We start from the raw sequence: 20934 nt of genomic DNA on the forward strand, positions 1-20934 counted from the left end.
TACGTTAAAAAAAATAATTTTGATTACATTTTAATTTTTTATTATTTTTTTAAGATTTTATATATTTATTTGACAGAGAGAGAGACAGCAAGAGAGGGAACACAAGCAGGGGGAGTGGGAGAGGGAGAAGCAGGCTTCCCACTGAGCAGGGAGCCCGATGCGGGGCTCGATCCCAGGACCCTGGGATCATGACCTGAGCAGAAGGCAGACACTTAACGGAGTGAACCACCCAGGCGCCCCTTGATCACATTTTTAAATGAAAAACAGACAATTATGAAAGAAAACAAAAGTGCATGTTTTGTTGGTTTGTTTGTTTTATAAGCTTGGGGTGACGAAGGCTTCTTAAAGTAAGACCCAAAATCAGATAAAACTATGTTAAATGACAAATTGCAGAGAGGGAAAGAAAATATTGGCCCAGTATATGACAAACCATTAGTATCCCTTGATCTTACTCGTAAATCTGCCACAGATGGCCAAGGACTCCAGGGTCGGTAAATTCAGTAGTTCAACAAAATCACCAGAGACCCTGGTTCTTTCCATCTTTACGCTCTACCAATCACGCTCAATCTGCCAATCTGTCTTAAAAAAAAAAAAAAAAAAAGAAACCATGTAAAAAAAAATAATGAAATCATGTGTATGTAGTTGTATTCATTAAGATAAGCACACTAATCAAAAGCGATACCACATTTACAGCAACTGCAAATACAAAGATAGTGCTCTGAATTCTGTTTCTTTTTTTTTAATTTTTTAAATAGATTTTTATTTATTTATTTGTCAGAGAGAGATACAGCGAGAGAGAGAACACAAGCAGGGGGAGTGGGAGACGGAGGAGCAGGCTCTGCGCTGAGTAGGGCTTAATCCCAGGACTCTGGGATCATGACCTGAGCCAAAGGCAGACACTTAACGACTGAACCACCCAGGCACCCTGAATTCTGTGTTTCTTTTCTTTTTTTTTTTTTTTAAGATTTTATTTACTTATTTGACAGAGAGAGAGACAGCGAGAGAGGGAGTACAAGCAGGGGGAGTGGGAGAGGGAGAAGCAGGCCTCCCACTGAGCAGGGAGCCAGATGCGGGGCTCGATCCCAGGACCCTGGGATCATGGCCTGAGCCGAAGGCAGACGCCCAACGACTGAGCCACCCAGGTGCCCCAATTCTGTGTTTCATCGAGCATCAAAAACCACCCATCTTTTTTAAAAAAAAGATTTATTTATTTGTTATTTTACAGAGCGAGAGAGCATGAGCGCATGAGCAGGGCAAGGGGCAGAGGGAGAAGGAGAGAGAATCTCCCGTCGGAGCACAGAGCCCCACACGGGGCTCCATCCCAGGACCCTGAGATCATGACTCAAGCCGAAATCAAAAGTCTGATGCTGAACCAACTGAGCCACCCAGGCGACCCGAACCACCAATCTTTTTGTCCTTCTCTTGTACTTTATTCTGTATCCACATTCTCTGCCTCTGATTGGACCCCTGGATTTTATTCCATTTTTCTTTTTTTTTTTTTTAAAGATTTTATTTTATTTATTTGAGACAGAGAGAATGAGAGACAGAGAGCATGAGAGGGAAGAGGGCAGAGGGAGAAGCAGACTCCCCGCCGAGCAGGGAGCCCGATGCGGGACTCGATCCAGGGACTCCAGGATCATGACCTGAGCCGAAGGCAGTCGCTTAACCGACTGAGCCACCCAGGCGCCCCTTATTCCATTTTTCTTTGTGACGTTCTCCGCAGATATATATCATTGGCGGCTGCTTTGGGGGCTGAACATCCTTTTGGGGGTCCACTGACAATCCCTCCAAATCCCAACCAGCCAATTCCTTACCCAGGGAACCCAGAGAAAACTTCTCACTCTGCGCTTTGGAACAGATTACTGACAATCTGTCTTGACCTCCGCCGTCCCCGTGGGCACAGAATGTCTGCGGCACATCCAGCCATCTCAGGAACCAGCCTCATGTGGCATGAGCGATCAGTAGGTCGGTCAGTGAGATCGATACCACCCCGTTGTGTTTCAAGTCATGAGGAGACAGTATGTGAAGCTAGCAGGGCTCTTCTGACTATTAGACTCGCTCATTCCCACGATCAGCTGGGCGCACAAAATATATGTCTAGTAAGAAAGACTCCTGCCACAGACCAGACCAGACCAGAGAGGATTTGTAAGGCTGCAAAGCTCGGTAGGTATAGAGACCGTGGGGGGAACCTAGCTTCCTTCAGGGGGCTACTCCACCCTCTCTCCTTTCAACCTATTTCACGTTTAGAAAGCGATTTCCTCGAGATTACAGCCCATGTGTGGGAATTTGTCTCCTGGTTGGGAATTCCATTTTCTATTCCTTTGGAAAACCCACAGTCAAGCTCCTAGGTCCTGTCTGTCTTCCTTCTTTTAGCCATTCTAGTAAGCGTATGCTAATGTCTCAGCATGGTTTTAATTTGCGTTCCCTAATAACTAACAATGTTGAGTATCTTTTCATGTGCTTATTTGCCATCTATATATGTTCTTTGAGGAATGCATCCCCACTTCTCTATTATTTTCTGTTTTACATATCTTGCAAACTACTTTAAATCCTTTCTAGAATAAGACTATTTATAGCTATTTATAAATATTCATTTATAATATATATTATATGAAGATGTGATATATATACATCTTCTTTATCCGTTCATCCATCGATGGACACTTGGTTGCTTCCTCATCTTGGCTATTGTAAATAACGCTGCAACAAATATAGGGGTGCATATATATTTTCAAGTTACTCTTTTTGTTTTCGTTGGATAAATACCCAGAAATGGGATCACTGGATCCTATGGTAGTTCTATCTTTCCGTTTTTGGGGTACTCTCCATGCCGCTTTCCATAGTGCCTGCACCAACGTACATTCCCACCAACAGTGCACCAGGGTTCCTTCCTCTTACTCCACATCCTCACCAATGCCTTTTTTTTTTTTTTAAGATTTTATTTATTTATTTGACAGAGAGAGAGAACACAAGTAGGCAGAGTGGCAGGCAGAGAGAGAGGGAGAGGCAGGCTCCCCGCTGAGCAGGGAGCCCAATGCGGGGCTCGATCCCAGGACTCTGGGATCATGACCTGAGCTGAAGGCAGACGCTTAACCGACTGAGCCACCCAGGCGCCCCATCACCAATGCTTTTTATTTTTTTAAGATTTTATTTTTATTTTTATTTATTTTTTAAAGATTTATTTATTTGAGAGAGAGAGAATGAGAGAGAGCACGAGAGGGAAGAGGGTCAGAGGGAGAAGCAGACCCCCCGCTGAGCAGGGAGCCCGATGTGGGACTCGATCCCGGGACTCCAGGATCATGACCTGAGCCGAAGGCAGTCGCTCAACCAACTGAACCACCCAGGCGCCCCAAGATCTTATTTTTAAGTAAACTCTACACCCAACCTGGGGCTTGAACATACAACCCCGAGATCAAGAGTTGCACGCTCCACCCACTGAGCCAGCCAGGCGTCCCTCCTTCTTGCGTTTTTGATAACGGCCATTCTAACAGGTGTGAGGTGATCTCATTGTGGTTTTGGTTTGCATTTCCCTGATGATTAGTGCAGCTGAGCATCTTTTCATGTGCTTGGTGGCCATTTGTATGTCTTATTTGGAAAAATATCTGTTCAGATTTTCTCCCCATTTTATTTTTTTATTTATTTTATTTTTATTTTTTTTTAAGATTTTATTTATTTATTCATGAGAGACAGAGAGAGAGAGAGAGGCAGAGGGAGAAGCAGGCTCCCCGCGGAGCAGGGAGCCCGATGTGGGACTCAATCCCAGGACCCCGGGACTATGACCTGAGCCGAAGGCAGACGCTTAACCATCTGAGCCACCCAGGCACCCTCTCCCCATTTTAAATCATTTTTTTGTTTTTTGCTCTTGAGTTAAATAGTTTGGATATCCATATCAGATATATGACTTGCAAATATTTTCTCCCATTCAGTAAGTTGCCTTTTCATTTTGTGGATGTTTTCCTGTGCTTTCCTTCTAATGGAGACTAACTCTTTTTTTTTTTTTTAGATTTTATTTATTTATTTGAGAGAGAGAGTGAGCCCGAGTGGGGGGGCAGGAAGCAAAGAGAGAGGGAGAAGGAGAAGTAGGCTCCCCGCCGAGCATGGAGCCCCATGTGGGACTCAATCCCAGTACCCCAGGATGATAACCTGAGCCAAAGGCAGACACTTAACCAACTGAGCCACCCAGGTGCCTGAGACTACATTTTTTTATATATATATATTCTATTATTCTTATGTTAATCCCCATACATTACATCATTAGTTTTAGATGTAGTGTTCCATGATTCATTGTCTGTGCATAACACCCAGTGCTCCATGCAGAACGTGCCCTCTTTAATACCCATCACCAGGCTAACCCATCCTCCCACCCCCCTCCCCTTTAGAACCCTGTTTGTTTTTCAGAGTCCATCATCTCTCATGGTTCGTCTACCCCTCCAATTTCCCCCGCTTCATTCTTCCCCTCCTGCTACCTTCTTCTTCTTCTTTTTTTTTTCCTTAACATATATTGCATTATTTGTTTCAGAGGTACAGATCTGAGATTCAACAGTCTTGCACAATTCACAGCGCTTACCAGAGCACATACCCTCCCCAGTGTCTATCACCCAGTCACCCCATCCCTCCCACCCCACCCCCTGAGACTACATTTTTTAATGCTATTTATACCATGCACATTACTGCACTTGAGAACAGACTATGTTATAGGCAAGATAGGATTGTTATTTCCATCTTAAAGGGCTCATAAAGATTAAACCACTTGGCCAAGGTCACATGGCTAATGAACAGTGGAGAAAGGACTAGAACTCAGGGGTGCCAGCCAGAAGCTAAAGCTCGTTCCTCCGCAAAGCCCCCCCACCAATCAGGCCACAATGAGGGGAGCAGACCACCTCTCGCGTCTTACCAGTGCCCACACCACCCACAGACATGCAGACAGGCTTTCAAGAGCAAAGTATCGGCCAACCTATCAGGAGGACACAACCAGACCCCCGAGGAAGAAGAGAAGTGGCTTTTCGTTTCTTTTTCCTATCATCGTCTGTTCAGTGGGAAGGTAAGGTGATCATCAAGCTCCCAAAGTGAACAAACATTCCAGGTCAGCTGGACTCAGTGTAATGATATCTTTACTTAAAAAAAAAATGTCACCCAGGGACGCCTGGGTGGCTCAGTCGTTAAGGGTCTGCCTTCGGCTCAGGTCATGATCCCGGGGTCCTGGAATCGAGCCCCGCATTGGGCTCCCTGCTCAGCGGGAAGCCTGCTTCTCACTCTCCCACTCCCCCTGCTTGTGTTCCCTCTCCTGCTGTCAAATAAATAAATAAATTCTTAAAAAAAAAAAAAATGTCAACCAGGCCAGCCTTCCCCCTACTCCCCAGGACACAAGCCCTTCTGTTCTCTGTAGGATTTGTCAAGTGAGATGTTTGTTGTGTGGGTTGTGGGGTGGAATGTAGGATTTATGTGGGATACGGAATTATGTCATATCGTCACATTATCTAGCGGCTCTTGCTAGAATATGTGGAATTTTCATGAGCAAGGAGATGATGCCTCTTAGAAAAGTCTCTGAGGGGTCAAGCACAGGTCATTGACCAAAGATCATGATACAGATGGCTGATTCTTCCCATGACTCAAAGGAGGCTGCAGGTGCCATTCTAGACAGAGGGAAGAGCAAGTGCAAAGGGCCGGAGGTAGAAACAAATTTGGCAACGTTCAAGGAACAGCAAGGAGGCCAGTGCTTTAGTGATGGAAGGGGTTAGAGCAGCTGGGAGCTGAGCTCCAAGTAGGGAGGAACAGAATCTCTTCAGGCAGGGATTTTTAACTCAGATGGATGCCTGGGTCTCAGCCTAGGCGGATTAAATCTGAATTTCTCAGGCTGATAGTCCAAGAGTTCTCTTTTCTCCATAAGCCCTCCAGGTGATTATGATGTGCAGCCAGGGTTGAAAACGGGTAGAGGACCTTGCCATAGAATGAGTTTGGATTTTATTCCAAGAACTCTAACTTTCCATGTGGAGGACGGGCCAGGAATAGGAGCAGGGAGAACAGTTAAGAGGCTGGTGGCTTGAATCAGGGTGAGAGCAGTGCAGTTCGTGAGTAAGGGAGGTGGGGCTGAGACCCTGTGGATTTCATTGGCCGAAGGAAGGAAGGGGTTGGCAGAGAAAAGGGAGAGAAACCAGGGTTTAAAAAAAAATCTTATAACATCATTCAATTGTTTTACCCCATGGGTAAAAGAGTCTTTTTACCCCATCTGGAAAAGAATCTTTACAGATGTAATTAAGGAACTTAAGATAAGATCATCCTGGATTATCTGGGTGGGCCCTAAATGAAATGACTAGAGTTCTTATAAATCACAGAAGATACAGAGAGAGAAGAGGGGAAGAGCATGAAGAAGCAGAGCTGGGAGTAGGGAAGCCTCACGCCCAGAAATGCCTGGAGCCAGCCGAAGCTGGAAGAGCGGAGGAAGGATGCCCTCCCGACCCTTGATGGGGGTGGGGCACTGTGGCCAATCTGATTTTGGACCAGTCGATTTTCTGTTCTAAACCACCTCCTTAGTGGTAGTTTGTTACGGCAGCTCTAGGAATGGCTGGTGGCGCATCAGTTAACTAAGATCAAATAAAAATAAGAACTTTTTTTTTTTAAGATTTTATTTATTTATTTGACAGAGAGTGAGCACGAGTAGGGGGAGCAGGCAGAGGGAGAGGGAGAAGCAGGCTCCTTGCTGAGCGGGGAGCCCGATGCGGGGCTCGATCCCAGGACTCTGGGATCATGACCTGAGTTGAAGGCAGACGCTTAACGACTGAGCCACCCAGGCATCCCCCAAAATAAGAACATTTATAAAAAAAAAACAAAAACAGAACTGCATGAAGTCTAAAAAAGAAAATTTATTCCCATACCTCACAATGATTAAAAGAGTAAGTAACCAATAGACGAAGAGAAAGCCTTTGATGAAAGTCAACATCTAGTCAGGACACCAAAAACCAAACCCTTTCTTAATCTGGTAAGGCACCTTTTTTCCCTGGACCACAGAGTAACGGTAAAAACTGCAATTCCTGTTCCAGGTCTGTGATCCATAAGCACGTAAAATAAATGTGTGTGCTGCCCGAAAGTAACCAATACACCATCCTAGCGCAGCATTAAGGAATATGGACTTTAAAACTGGGCTCTCCCCACTTACTAGCTGTGTGACTTTTGGTGGACTCTGCAACCTCTCTGTGTCCTGTGCTAGATCCTGAGCAGAGCAGTAAAACAAAGACAGCTTCTAGGGGAAGGCCATGTTCAGTTGCTCCTAGGTTGGCAGAGGCTGAACCAGAAGGAAAGACTAGAGGTGCAGCTGGGGTTCAGCAGCAGCCGAGGGGAGCGGAGGCTCCAGCAGCCAGAGCAGGGGAAGAAACAAAGGGAGAAAGAGAAAGGGGTGGGGGGAGCAGGAAGCAGAACGAGGGCAAGGGTGGGTGTGGCCAGGGAGAGCTGAGCAGCGGCAATCCTCACCCACCAGCCCCCCCACCCCTCAGCAGTCTCCACCTGTATGTAAAGCATCTAAACTCATCTGTATAAAAAGCTTCAGCCTTTATTAAATAAAAAGGAGGTAGAAGACAAGTAAAGGAACAGGCCAGGTACCCCTCCTTCCAACCCCACATATACGGGCATACAAACAGGCACGACCGAATAAATGACAGGGACGAGTCAGGGGACAGACTGAAGGGCGGAGGGAGGCAGCACCCTCCGGGAGTAGGCCCGGACCCAAGGGTGCGCAGAGACCTGGGCCAGGGGCAGCCGTTCTGAGGGGTTGTGCTTGAGCAGCTTGGAGATGAGGTCCTGGGCTCCCGTGGGCACAGAGGCGGGGAACTTCAGGTCCACCTGCAGAAGTCGAGGAAGGACAAGGGCCCCCTTAGTTTTATCCTCGACCACCCCCATTCCATCTGGAGAATTCCACAGGGCCCGCCGGGCCTCTGCAGCCAGGCACCATGCCCGCCCTCCCACCTTGACGATGCGCCGATACGTCTCATTGTGGGAAGCGCTCTCGAAGGGCGGGTTTCCCACCAGCAGCTCATAGCAGAGGACCCCGATGCACCACAGATCCACCTTCTCGTTGTGTGTGCGCCCTTCAATCATTTCTGGGGGCAGGTAGTCCAAGGTACCACACATCGTCTTCCTCCTGGGTGGGATGGCGGGGGGAAGGGCAGGGATCCCAGGTCAAGACCACCTGTGTTTTCCCTGCTGCCCGACAGGGAGCCGAGCGACCCCAGGATGAGCCAGGGGAGTATTTCAACCAGGCTCTGACAGGGCCCTTTGGGGCAGGAGTAGGGTAAAGATAGAGCCCGAAGAAAGCCCCAGGGGTAGAATCACACACTGCCCCAGCCTTTCCACCCGGAGGGATGTATCTTAAAATAATCAGATCTAAGGGCAATGCTCATCTTAGAATTAACGGGAAAACTGGGGCCCTCTCAAAAGTCCATCTGGCAGGTCCTGCTGAAATGGATCAGGTTGGGGCGCCTGGGTGGCTCAGTCGGTTGAGCATCTGCCTTCGGCTCTGGTCATGATCTCAGGGTCCTGGGTGGAGTCCCATATCGGGCTCCCTGCTCAGCGGGGAGTCTGCTTCTCCCTCTCCCTCTGCCCTTCCCGTCTGCTCATCTCTCTCTCACCCTCTCTCAAATAAATAAAATCTTGAAAAAAAATGGATCAGGTTCTATCTATCTACAATACTATGAAGCCATTATAAATGAGGTGGGAGTATTCTCAGCGACGCGATGAGTGGGTCCCAGTATATTCGGTAGGAAATCTGGGCAACAGAATTGGGGGTCTCTGTAAAGAGATTGCCGTGTCTATAGGCACTTGAGGACAAACCCACACGTGTCCGGGGATCAAGATCTGGAGTCCTGTTACCCTGAACGTGCCTGCCATTCACACCCAGGCCCGGTCCCCTGGCCCAGCGTACCTCAGGGAGGGGGCATGGACAGACCAGCCAAAGTCAGCGATCTTCAGCTCTCCCTGGAGCCCCAAGAGCAGATTCTCCGGCTTTATGTCCCTGTGAATCACCTTCTTCCCATGGCAATACATTAGAGCATCTGCCAGTTCTTCCATGATCTGGGAGGGCCAATGACAGGAGGTCAGGCAAGACTAGATGTCCAACTCCAAGCGGTGGACCCCCAGCCTCGGGCCCCTGCTGGTGCCCCAAAGAGCCCACCCGCCCAGACCGTGGCTGTTCGCTGCTCGTCAAAAGTGCGGCTCTTCTGCAGTTCCTTGTAGAGCTCCCCGCGGGGGGCGTACTCCAGAATCAAGTAGATCCTTCGCCGGTCATAGAAATAGTTGTAAAGGCGCAGGATGTTGGGATGCCTGGAGGGGACAGGGGAGGACTCAGGGTGCATCCCGGCCGAAGGAAATGGGAAAGATGACAGTGCCAGGTGGGGCAAAGTGGGGTCACATTTGGACCAGGCCAGGGACAGCGGGGCTGGCAGTGGTGAAAGGGAACTGGGGGCGGCCCTCTGGATTCAAGGCTCTGGCCGGGGGAGTTCAGTGGGGCCTTGACCGGGGCTGGGAGCTCAGTGGGCCAAGGGACCACTGCAGGGCAGTCTGGATGGGGCAGGGGGTGAAAGAGGAGCCGGGGCAGGAGCAGAGGGGCTGGGGTGGGTGGAGGGCAGGACTCATACTGCAGATGGGCCTGGATTTCGATCTCCCTGCGCAGTTGGTGCTCCACGCCCTCCTTTTCTATCTGAGACTTGAAGAGGACCTTGAGAGCTACAATGAAATGGCTTTTCTTCTCCCGAGCCAAGTACACGTTTCCAAACTTGCCTTTGCCCAGAGGACGCCCGATCTCAAAGTCGTCGATGGTGAAGGAGCGCCTGATGAGAGGTGGGGGGAAGGCAGGCGAGCGCCAGCCTGTGGGTCACCCGAGGCGCCACGTTCTCCCCTCTCCCCCAGCCCCGCCGGCCCTGAGCCCTGCTTCTCTCCCAAGGGAGGTGAGGACGAGTTGAGGACGGATCAGGCTTTCTTGCCTGCATCCCTGCTCCTGCCCTGCGTGGCCGCCTCCCCCATGTCCTCCGTGTTTGCTCCCCGCCCCCCTCTCTTGCCACCCCAAGGTTTGGATACTCACGTTGAGAAGTTGGGCGTCCCACTGCTGTGCTCCACCACCTTCTGGCCAGGGGCAGCTAAGGAAACAACAGGGGAGTTCAGCAACCTCCCCCAACTTTGACATTTTCATCCCGGCACCCTCCCCATAGACCCTAGACCCTAGGCCCCTCAGCTCAATCCCTTCCCGTGTCCCAGTTACCTGTGGGCTGGCCATTGGAGCGGCTCATGAGGACAAGCGCAGACGGGGTGGCAGGGTCCTTCCGGAGGACTCTCTGGGGCAGGGTGTTCAGGCCAGGCTGAGTCTGAGAAGGAGCAGCAGTGGGGAGCTCTGAGGGTGCCTTTGTCCCGGGGAGCGGGTTGGAACGTGCTAAAAGCAGCATTTCAATACTTGCTGTCAGCCCACCCAGCCAGCCAGCCACCCACCCCCTGTTCAAAGAGGAACACCGAGACCATTTTGCTACTCTGCCCAAGGCTCCGCTCCTTGCTCCGTATTAAAATGGGTTCTTCGGGCGCCTGGGTGGCTCAGTCGGTTAAGCGACTGCCTTCGGCTCAGGTCATGATCCTGGAGTCCCGAGATCGAGTCCCGCATCGGGCTCCCTGCTCGGCGGGGAGGCTGCTTCTCCCTCTGACCCTCCTCCCTCTCATGCTCTCTGTCTCAAATAAATAAATAAAATCTTAAAAAAAAAAAATAAAATGGGTTCTTCATAAGCGACCTAGGTTGGCCTAAGATAAGGAGCAAAGGACTCACCCCAACACTGAACATTTCACCTCCTTGGCCATGGCCCACATCACATGTTCAGGCACGTAACTGTCTAACCTCTATGGTACCGTCCACAACCCCACACTCATTCACCCTGCCCTCCCCCACCCCAGTGGGGAGTAGAGAGCCAGGTTAAAAAAGGAAAAAAACAAAAACAAACCGCCCACAATTCAAGGGGTTTTAGCAGAAACATTCTCACAGCCCCCTAAAAACTCAGTCTAGGGGCACCTGGCTGGCTCAGTCAGTAGAACACGCAACTCTTGATCTCAGGGCTGTGAGTTCGAGCCCCGTGTTGGGCGCAGAGATTACTTAAAAATAAAATCTTCAAAAAAAATAATTTAAAAAATTAGAAAAAAATTAAAAACTCAGTCTATTAAGGTTTAGATAAGGTCCCGGAGGTCTTGAATGTTGCAACAAATTCCAGTGTTCACCCCTTTGCAACAAGAGGCTTTGGAGACACTGAGGGCTACTCTGATGGCCCCGGACCATTTCTCTCTTGCAGCTTCTCAGAGCAATATACACAACTTCCTTTCAGGAGTGACCACAATGGTTTCTCTTTCAGCCTCTGTTCTTGCCAGCCTCACTAAGTGCTCCGTGAGGGCGGGAGCTGGTGGACAAGGGGACAGATGGACACTTCAGGATACCCAAGCCCCACCAACAGGGAGCAATGCCTGTGAGAGCCCCTTCCTTCTTCTTAGCCTAGAGAAGAAAGCCTCATGCCCTAAAAACCCATTCCCAAGCAGTGATGTCAGTACAGAATTTATAAGCAAGCAGGTTGGACAAAATAAGAGTCCAGAAATAGACCCACATAGAGGTGGGCATTTTATATAATAAAGGTGGCATTTCAAATTAGAGAGTAGACTGACCACTGAAAGATCTTAGGACAACTGGAAAATAAATCTATTTAGATCTTGATCTCACACCAGTCACTAAAACAAATTCCAAATTCCAAATTTAACATGTCCTGAATCTTTTAAACCTATAAAAACCCTGTTCAGAGTCTCTCTCTACTTCCTGTCTAGCCTATTTGTTCAGGACAAGGGTTGGGAATCATGGCCCGAAGGGCAAAAAACCTGCCTGCTCAGTCCCAGGTATCATTTGTATACGTGACAAAAAGGCTCAACCCTGGAGGGGTCCTCATAGGCTGATCAGATTCAACTCGGCGGCACCTGATAGGATGTGTTTGCAAATGCCCAGACCCGGTTCCGCCAGCAAATTCTTGGGACCCATTCGCTGGAGCAAAGCGGGGCAGACTCGGAGGGTCGCCCTCCGCACGACCTCAAATGCCCGGGCAGGAACTCTCCATGCGGGTGGGGGGAGGGGACGTGGGAAAGCCCTTACCGTCTGCCGGCCGTAGGGCCAGGGGTAGGCGTTCTCCTTCTGGGCCATCCTTAGAGGGAAAGGGGGAGGAGAGCTGGGCACACAAGGGAAACAGGGCTGTAAGAAGCAGGAAAAAAAGAGGGAGCGAGAGAGGAGGGCGTCGGACCGATCGAGCCGGAAGCGCGGCTCTGGGGCTGCTGAAAGGGGGCTGATCAAGTCGCTGGCTCATCGGGGCGCACCCGGGCGCTCGTCTCGCCGCCCCCGCCCTGCTCCTGCACACCCCCCTTTCAGGACCCTCCCTCTACCCTTGAGCTCCCGGTAGCCCGGCGGGTGCGCGCGGGCCGCCCAACGGACCCCCGGCCTGCTGATCACCTGCCCTCTCCCAGCGCAAGACCCGCGAAAGGAGGCCAGCTCACCTGGGGCCCGTGGCACAGCCACCCTCCGGGCCGCGGGCAAACGACTGAACCTGCCGGGCCGGGCCCCCGCTGAGGCCCTTTCAAATCTCCCGCCCTGGCCCCATTGGCTGAGCGCGCCGTCCACGCCCAGCCCTCATTGGCTGGACTCCCCGTGACGTAGCCCGTGGGACCCAATGCAGGAGGCGGGATGCCAGACACCGCCCACTGGAGGTTCGGGCTTGGGAAAGTTTCGGGCATCCCCGAGGGCAATGTTCTCACATCTTCTTTCGTTAATTTACAATTGCCGTCTACCTGGAATTTATCCTTCTGTGTGTATGCACCAGGGTTTTATTCTCGACAGATGGGGAGTTCATGACGCCAGCACCGTTGGTTGCACAAACCACCTAGTTCCCAGCGGAACTGAAATGCTACCCTTACCCAAAGCAATCCACAGATTCCACGCAATCGCTATCAAAATTCCAATGACAGTTTTTACAGAAATAGAAAAAGACAATAGCAAGTTTGTACGGAGTTACAACAGGACGCAAATAGCCAAAGCAAGCTTGAGAAAGAACAAAGCCACGGGTATCACCAACAGCCCCCCCACACCCCCACCCCCGGTTTCAAACCACATTACAAAGCTGTAGTAATTAAAACAGCCCGGTGTTGACATAAAAAGTGCCACATCGGGGTGCCTGGGTGGCTCAGTCGTTAGGCGTCTGCCTTCGGCTCAGGTCATGATCCCGGGGTCCTGGGATCGAGCCCCGCATTGGGCTCCCTGCTCAGCGGGAAGCCTGCTTCTCCCTCTCCCACGCCCCCTGCTTGTGTTCCCTCTCTCACTATGTCTCTCTCTGTCAAATAAATAAATTAAATCTTAAAAAAAAAAAAAAAACCTGCCACATAGATCAATGGAGCTGAATAGAGAGCCCAGAAATAAATCCACACATATATGGTCAATCAATTTATGGAAAAGGAGCCAAAAACACACAAGGGGGAGAGGGTAGTCTCTTCAAAAAATGGTGCTAGGAGAATTGGACAGCCACACCTGCAAAAGAATGAATCTGGACCACTATCTTACACTATACACAAAAATTAACTCAAAATGGATTAAAGACTTGAACGTAAGACCTGAAACCATAAAACTCCTAGAAGAAAACACCGGCTGTAGATTCCTTGACATAGGTCTTCACAATATTTTTAAAAACCTGACACCAAAAGCAAAAGCAAGACCAAAAATAAACAAGTGGGGCTACATCAAACTAAAAACTTTTTTAAAAAATTGTATTTATTCATTTGAGGCAGAGAGATACAGAGAGAGAGAGAGAGAGCATAAGCAGGGGAAGAGGCAGAGGGAGAAGTAGGCTCCCCGCTGAGCCAAAAGCTCGGCGGAGGGTGGGGGTCGGCCTGGGGCTCAGCATGGGGCTCGGTTCTAGGATCCTGGGATCACGACCTGAGCTGAAGACAGACCCATCTGAGCCACCCAGGCACCCCCAAACTAAAAGCTTCTACACAGCAAAGAAAACCATCAACAAAATGAAAAGGCAACCTAGTGAATGGGAGAAAATATTTGCAAATCATATACCTGATAAGGGGCTAATATCCAAAATATCTAATGAACTCATACAACTTAATGGCAAAAAACAAACAATGTGATTTAAAAAATGGGCTGAAGATTGGAATAGACATGTTCCCAAAGAAGACCTACAGATGGCCAACATGTATATGAAAGATGCTTACCATCATTAATCATCAGGGAAATGCAAATCAAAACCAGAATGAGATTTAGCCTCACATCTGTTAGAATGGTTGTCACCAAAATGACAAGAAATAACAAGTTTGGGTCAGGAGGTAGAAAAGGGAGCCCTCGTGCAGCGGGGGAGCCTGCTTCTCCTTCTTTTTTTTTTTTTTTTAAGAGCTGAAGGCAGTTGCTTAACCAACTGAGCCACCCAGGCGCCCCCTGTTTCTCCTTCTGACCCTCTCCCCTCTCATGCTGTTTCTCGCTCGCTCTCTAATAAATAAGTAAATGAAGTCTTTTAAAAAAAAAAAAAAAAAACTTAAAGAGAGAACTACCATAGGATCCAGCAATTTCACTTCAGAGTATTTATCCAAAGGAAAGGAAAGCAAGATTCAAAAAGATATCTGCATCCCCATGTTCACTGCAGCATTATTTACAATAGCCAGGATATAGAAACATCCAAGTGTCTACAGATGGATGAAAGGATAAAGAAAATGAGGTGTGTATGTGTGTGTGTGTGTGTATACTGGAATATTATATTATTCTGCTATGAAAAAGAATGAATCTTGTCATTTGTGACAACATAGATGGACCAGGAGGGTATTATGCTAAGTGAAGTAAGTCAGACAGAGAAAGACAAATACTGTATGATTTTTCTTATATGTGGAATCTAAAAACAACAAAGAAAAGCTCATGGATACAGAGAACAGATTAGGGGTTGCCAGAGGTGGTAGGGGTTGGGATGGGAGAAATGTGTGAAAGGGGGTCAAAATGTTAAAAAAAACCACACACACACAAGAAAAAAATGCAACATTATAGCAATAGCCAACTGATACAGATGTAAATGTTAGTTGATTACAATTATATTGTTGAAAAATGTAAGCTGAAACGTGTGTGGCATTATTTCTTCTAATATATTAGCAGGGGGAAAAAATGGAGGGAGAAAACTACTCTTGGGGCACCTGAGTGGCCCAGTCAGTTGAGCGTATGACTCTTGACTTCCGCTAGGGTCAGGATCTTCAGTGGGATCAAGACTGGCATTGGGCTCTGCACTCAGTGGGGAGTCTGCTTGGGATTCTCTCTCTCCCTCTGCCCCTCCCCCGCTCATTCTCTCTCTCTCTCTCAAATAAATAAATAGTCTTTAAAAAAAACAACAAACAAGGGGAGGGGGGTGGGGGGATGGGTTAGCCCGGTGATGGGTATTAAGGAGGGCACGTACTGCATGAAGCACTGGGTATTTTACAAAAACAATGGATCATGGATCACTACATCAAAAGCTAATGATGTATGGTGACTAACATAACATCATAAAATAAAATTAAATTAAAAAAAACTACTCTTGATATATTGTCATAGTAGATACTTGGATCTCCATATTTCTGGACTCTTTATTCTATTCCATTGTCTGCATGTGTTTATTTTTGCGTCATTACTATTTTATTCTTTAAAGTCTTGCACTCACATCCGTAGCAGGAATTTTCCACCAGTGGACCTTTCTCTGCAGATCTCCCGACGGTGGCTGCATTGTTTGGACTGACCCTAACTCTTCTCCTTCCTGCCACACTCCCTTCTTCTCTGCTCTTTCCAAACACACATGTCATAATTGGGTTAATAAATATATCTGGGGGCCTTCTATGGAATAAGTAGTGGGTATTTGTAAGTATTGCCTGCCTAGCACCCTTCCTCTTTCTTCAAACAACACCCTAACGTTGCTTTAGGGAACCACCTGCACTGTCCCCCGTTCTGGGTAGTCAGTTTCCATTGTAGTCTGTTTCTGTTTCTGCAGCACCTAGAATTTTCTGGGTCTGAGAGGGAAGCTAATCCCATCTCAGGTCCAGGATTGGATGCTGACTGATCGACACCAGTCAACACTTTTTATTACGGGATCGTGGTCATGGTTCAGGGATTAGCATGTGACCCAAGTGACCCCATGAATGGTGAATGGGAATTTTAGGATTCTTGTCCAGAATGCTGGGCAGAAACTCCTTTTCTCCCCAAAGCCCACCTTGCTGCTGCTGGTGGTGCTCCGGAAGGGAGCAGCCTGAGAACGAGGCTAGCTTTGTAGAAGGTCTGGGAAGAACCCAAGACCTTGATGGTGTTGTTCAGCCTCTCAACGCCTATTTCGCACTTTCCTTATAGGGACCGGTAGGTCTCTTCCTTAATGCATTGACTCAAGAGTTTAGTTATTCGCTGTCAAAAGCATACTAACTGACACACATCTACAGATCTAGAGGGTTCTTAGCCATAGAGTGTGAGTGAATGATGCGAAACTGCTGAGAGTCAATCACTTGATCTACAAAAATACCATTTTCATATGATTCAGCCAAATGTAAATCCAAGAAGTCCTTAGGGGTTTCTCCATCACTTCGTAATGCCTTTGGCTGCAAGTTACAGAAAACTCAGTCAGCAGTGGCATGAACAATAGGGATCTGTTTTCTCTTAGCAAGAAGTCACCAGGTAGGCCGCTGTTTTGTTAGAGATGTGGATTGGCCTTGCTGTGATTCTCTTGACATGTCCCTTAGGATTGCAAGATGGCCACAAACGGTCTCTGCCCCCTTTATCAGGATGAGCAGAAACCTTTCTAGAAGTACCCAATAGATTTCTCATCAGCCAAAAATGTGTCCCATGACTACTGCAAAGGAGACTGGCAAAGTGTCTTAGGGTCAGCCTAACTCTGCTTCCCAAGATCAGGGAGCCCATCACAACTGCAGTGCCTTCATCAACGTACTTGGCATGGAGAGACCAGCTGATGAAAAGCTTTGTAAAAATTCTATCACCTGCCGAGTACTTTATTGCTCATGACCTAGTGAAGGGAGATTTTTCTGGAATCTGTCAGGGGACACAGTGCATGGGTGGGATATGCCCTGATAGATCCAATACAGTGTCCCTGTCCCCCACAGTCTTTAAATTCCCACTTGCCCATTATGCCAGAAGATATTTGGCCTTTCAAGAATATTTGATGGGCTAGCATAGGATCGGGATTTGCATTATTCATAAACAACAAAACAAAACAAAAGCTATCTGTTCTATTGGCTATGCAACCATCAGCTGCCTGTTGAAGTTCATGAACAAAATCTCTGTTGTTTACCCCAGTGACTCTCGAGGTATCATGAGGCGGGAATTGTCATTGTTCTTGCTACGGCTGAATTTTCCCAAGACTAGGAAGGGTTAGAATTGCATTGTGATCTGAAGGGCAGGGCAGGATGGTTAGGATATTATAATGTTCGGGAGGAACAGATATTAATCCCTTTAATTTCTGATCATGGGATATCCCCCAAAGAAGTTTCAAGACATGAATTCTCATCATCAGCCAGTAAACCTCTTTCAGAAATGAGGAGGGTCTGGAAGGGGCTGGTTGGGGGGCAGGGAGGCCTGGCCAATACCCCCAAGGATTGGGGTTGGGGAGAGTGGGAAGTGGCTGCCCAGTGGTTACAGGGTTTTCAGAGTGATGAAAATGTTCTGGAATCAGATCGTGGCGATTGATGCACAACTGTGTCAATATACTACAGACCCCTGCATTGTATACATTAAAATGGTTAATGGTAAATTGTATGTTAAGTGTATCTTACCACAAAAATATGATGAAATATTTCAAATATCAAGGATAATTTTTAAAAGCACTTGTGTAACTACTATTCAATTATTTAAATCTTAACAAACTTGGCCCTATTTGCTTCTGATTTTTTTTTTCTTTTTTAGTGAAATAAAAGGCATACAGGTGAAGCTCCAGGGTAAAATTTTAAGAATTAAGTCTATGTGTATAGTTTCTGTACCATTTTCTATTGTCTTTTTAAAAAAAATTCCTCTTGGAGGTAATCAGAGCTGCTAATTCTCTCCTCCACATCATTTAGCTTCCTTTTTCATGCTTTAATTAATTAATTTTATTATTTTTAAAAGATTTTATTTATTTATTTGATAGAGAGAGAGCACAAGTAGGGGGAGCGAGAAGCAGGCTCTCCATGAGCAGGGAGCCCGATGCGGGACTCAATCCCAGGACCCTGGGATCATGACCTGAGCCAAAGGCAGACGCTTCATCGACTGAGCCACCCAGGCGCCCCTTGTTTATTTTAAAGATTTAATTTTAAGTGATCTCTACACCCAAGGTGGGGCTGGAACTCACAAACCCGAGATCAAAAGTCACATGCTCCAGTGACTGAGCCAGGCGTCCCTCTTTTCTGTGCTTTTAACATTTCTTGTCCCTCTGTTCTGTGTCTTGGGTAAATTCCTGAGTTCTCTTTTTAAAATAGCGAACTTTCTCCTGTTGTGCCCAGTTTAGAATGTAAGACAGACTTCTTTGTTTACATCTGTCATTCATGTGTAAGATTTCTAATTGGTCGATTGCATATCCATATGCTTTTATTGAATTTTTGTCTTTTTGTCTCATGATTTGATTTTGTTACTTATCTTTTCACGTATCATAATCATACTTACATAAAATTCTTTGTCAGATCATTCCATAGACTTCTTTTCCTTTATGTTCCCATGACTGTCTCTGTTCCAATTATGCTCTCACCATGAAATTTCTTCATCTGTTTTGGGATTTGGGTTTGTAACTTCATCTTGGCTGTTTCTGCCAAAAAATCCAGGCTTTTTCCGAAGACCAGGTTTTCTGGATGGACCCTAAATTGGTGTATGAAGGAGCTCAGCTTCAGTGATGGGGAGCGTGGCAAAGGGGGAGTGCATGTCTGGAAGACAGAGGCAAGACTCAGATTTAGCGGCTTGTTACTGTGTGAAAGTGTAGGCCAGGTATGGACAGATCTTTCCATTTTTTTTTTAGAGAAGCTAGAAATCTAGATTTACATGTGAAATTGACTGAGCTGTAAATGTCAGCAAATAATTAGTCACCAAACATGTCTGTAGACTGGATTTGGTCTACAGACTAGAAATATCCCATCCGTAATACCAGGGCTCTTCCAGACCATAAACCGCACTTTGCAAGCATCCTTCTCTCCCTGGGGCCACCAAGCTTACCTGGTCACCCCTCAGGTGGGCTTTTAGGGAACACCAGGCAGCAGAAAGCTCTTGCACTTGGGTGTTACAGGTGCACGTCTGAGCCTACCCCTTGCGATCTGTATTACTTGGCAATCGGTTCAATCTTTCTGAGTATCAGCTCTAAAATGAGCATAGTTGTACAGCCTTAAGGGCTGCTGTCAGGATTAATTGAAATAAGGTCGCCAAAGCACTCAGCACGGGGCCTGGCACACAGCAAGCCCCCCATGTTAGCTATCACCAGGACTAACACATCACCTGGTCCCAGTGGATGAGAGAAGGATCTTCTTTATGAATTAACGCCAGCTAATAAATGTCGAATGCAAGACAGAATTAGAAGAAAAAAGAAAAATCACCATTTTGGATCTCCTAAAAGGTGCTCTGCTTAGGGTGGGGCTGTGATGGGGGGCTGGGCTGCCTGCCGTCCCCATCACATGCCTTCCGCCGAGTCAGGTGGCCGGAGCTCCTGGGCTGGAAGCAGCAAAAATGCACGCGGCTCCAGGCTTCTAGTGACATTTGAGAAGTCTGGAGAACATTTGTATTTAATTAATTAATCAGTTGCTACGTATAATAATGATCAATTCTTGCTCCACCCTTTCCAATAAACAATCTTTATTGCTCCAAATACATTTTCTGAACAAGAACTCGGAGCTGCTCGTGAACGATTTGCGCTAGGATACCTAAAATATCTATGAGATTAAAGGCGTCACTATTGGTTGATCTGACAGAAACATTAAAGATGCAATAGAAATTCCTAAATTTGAAAAACAAATTCCTAAACTTGTATTTTAGGAGAAAATTCATACACTTTGGGAAAAGCGGAACGACAGGGGCACTGAGGTTTGTATTTTTCTAATATAAAGAAACGAATTTTTTTTTCCCCTCTTTGCCCGAAAAATACCAACGCAGATCTGGACATCGAAAATTACAACCTTCCGTGACCCCGACGTGATTTGAACACGCAACCTTCTGATCTGGAGTCAGACGCGCTACCGTTGCGCCACGAGGCCTTCCCGAGTCGGCGGCGGCCGGGATCCCGTGAACAGAGCTATCGTCAGCGACGAGGGGCGGAGCTAAATCCTCAGGCCCCTCCCCCGAGGTTCCGCCCGCGTCACTTTCAGAGCTGCGCGCGGACAGGTGGGAATGGACCCTCCCTCTGTGGGCAAAATGTGCTTAAGGGCCCTTGGCGTAAAGCCCAACTCTTCAACCTTGGGACACACGGAGCTCGCTCAACAGAGGAGCAACTGGTGTGTTTGGGACTTATTTCTGGGGGTGACAAAGCCATCGCGGTGTCGCCGCAGTCCTGATCCCTCCGCCCCCCGACCCCGACCAATAGATGCTTCCCCGGCTCTGCCAGTGACTCAGCGCCCTCACTTCGGTCCTCTGAACCTCGCTTTCTCCTGTGCCGGCTGCGCGCGGTCAAGCGCAGTCTCTCGCGGGGCGACCGGGGTCACCTCGTTCACGGACTCGCGTCATTCGGGCCACGTGCCTGCGCATGTATTGAAGTCCCAGCGTCGGAACCCCGCGTCCCAAGCCGGCGTTGGTGGTATAGTGGTGAGCATAGCTGCCTTCCAAGCAGTTGACCCGGGTTCGATTCCCGGCCAACGCAGTGGTTCTCGCTTTTTAAAAAAAAAAACCAACCAACTTTTCACTCGCTCCGGGATCGCCCCTCCGCCGGGACCCCGTTGCCG

At 47.9% G+C, this 20934-nt stretch overlaps 1 protein-coding gene and 2 non-coding genes across 8 annotated transcripts in view; 1 reads left to right on the plus strand and 2 right to left on the minus strand.

The window, feature by feature from the left end:
• Window positions 1-6840: 6840 nt before the first annotated feature.
• AURKB (aurora kinase B) overlaps window positions 6841-20934 on the minus strand; it is a 15194-nt gene continuing 1100 nt past the window's right edge. Inside the window, exons 2-10 of one of the 6 annotated variants that reach the window (XM_034989559.1) lie at window positions 19600-20862; window positions 18686-18939; window positions 10244-10346; window positions 10067-10121; window positions 9624-9815; window positions 9171-9309; window positions 8912-9060; window positions 7957-8131; window positions 6841-7833 (exon numbers count right to left, since the gene is read on the minus strand). In XM_034989559.1, coding sequence (XP_034845450.1) covers window positions 7660-7833; window positions 7957-8131; window positions 8912-9060; window positions 9171-9309; window positions 9624-9815; window positions 10067-10121; window positions 10244-10271 — 912 coding nt within the window. In that variant the 5' untranslated portion in view covers window positions 10272-10346; window positions 18686-18939; window positions 19600-20862 and the 3' untranslated portion in view covers window positions 6841-7659. Of the gene's footprint in view, window positions 7834-7956; window positions 8132-8911; window positions 9061-9170; window positions 9310-9623; window positions 9816-10066; window positions 10122-10243; window positions 10611-12145; window positions 12242-12540; window positions 12577-18685; window positions 18940-19599; window positions 20863-20934 lie in introns of those variants that run through there. The other 5 variants (XM_034989558.1, XM_034989557.1, XM_034989556.1 and 2 more) reach the window with 5 other exon arrangements.
• TRNAW-CCA lies at window positions 20182-20253 on the minus strand. Its single transcript has one exon. It is a non-coding gene; the product is annotated as a tRNA-Trp (tRNA).
• TRNAG-UCC lies at window positions 20781-20852 on the plus strand. Its single transcript has one exon. It is a non-coding gene; the product is annotated as a tRNA-Gly (tRNA).

The sequence above is a fragment of the Mirounga leonina genome, unplaced genomic scaffold, assembly GCF_011800145.1.
Source record: "Mirounga leonina isolate KUSES-001 unplaced genomic scaffold, KU_Mleo_1.0 Mir_488, whole genome shotgun sequence".
NCBI lineage: Eukaryota > Metazoa > Chordata > Mammalia > Carnivora > Phocidae > Mirounga > Mirounga leonina.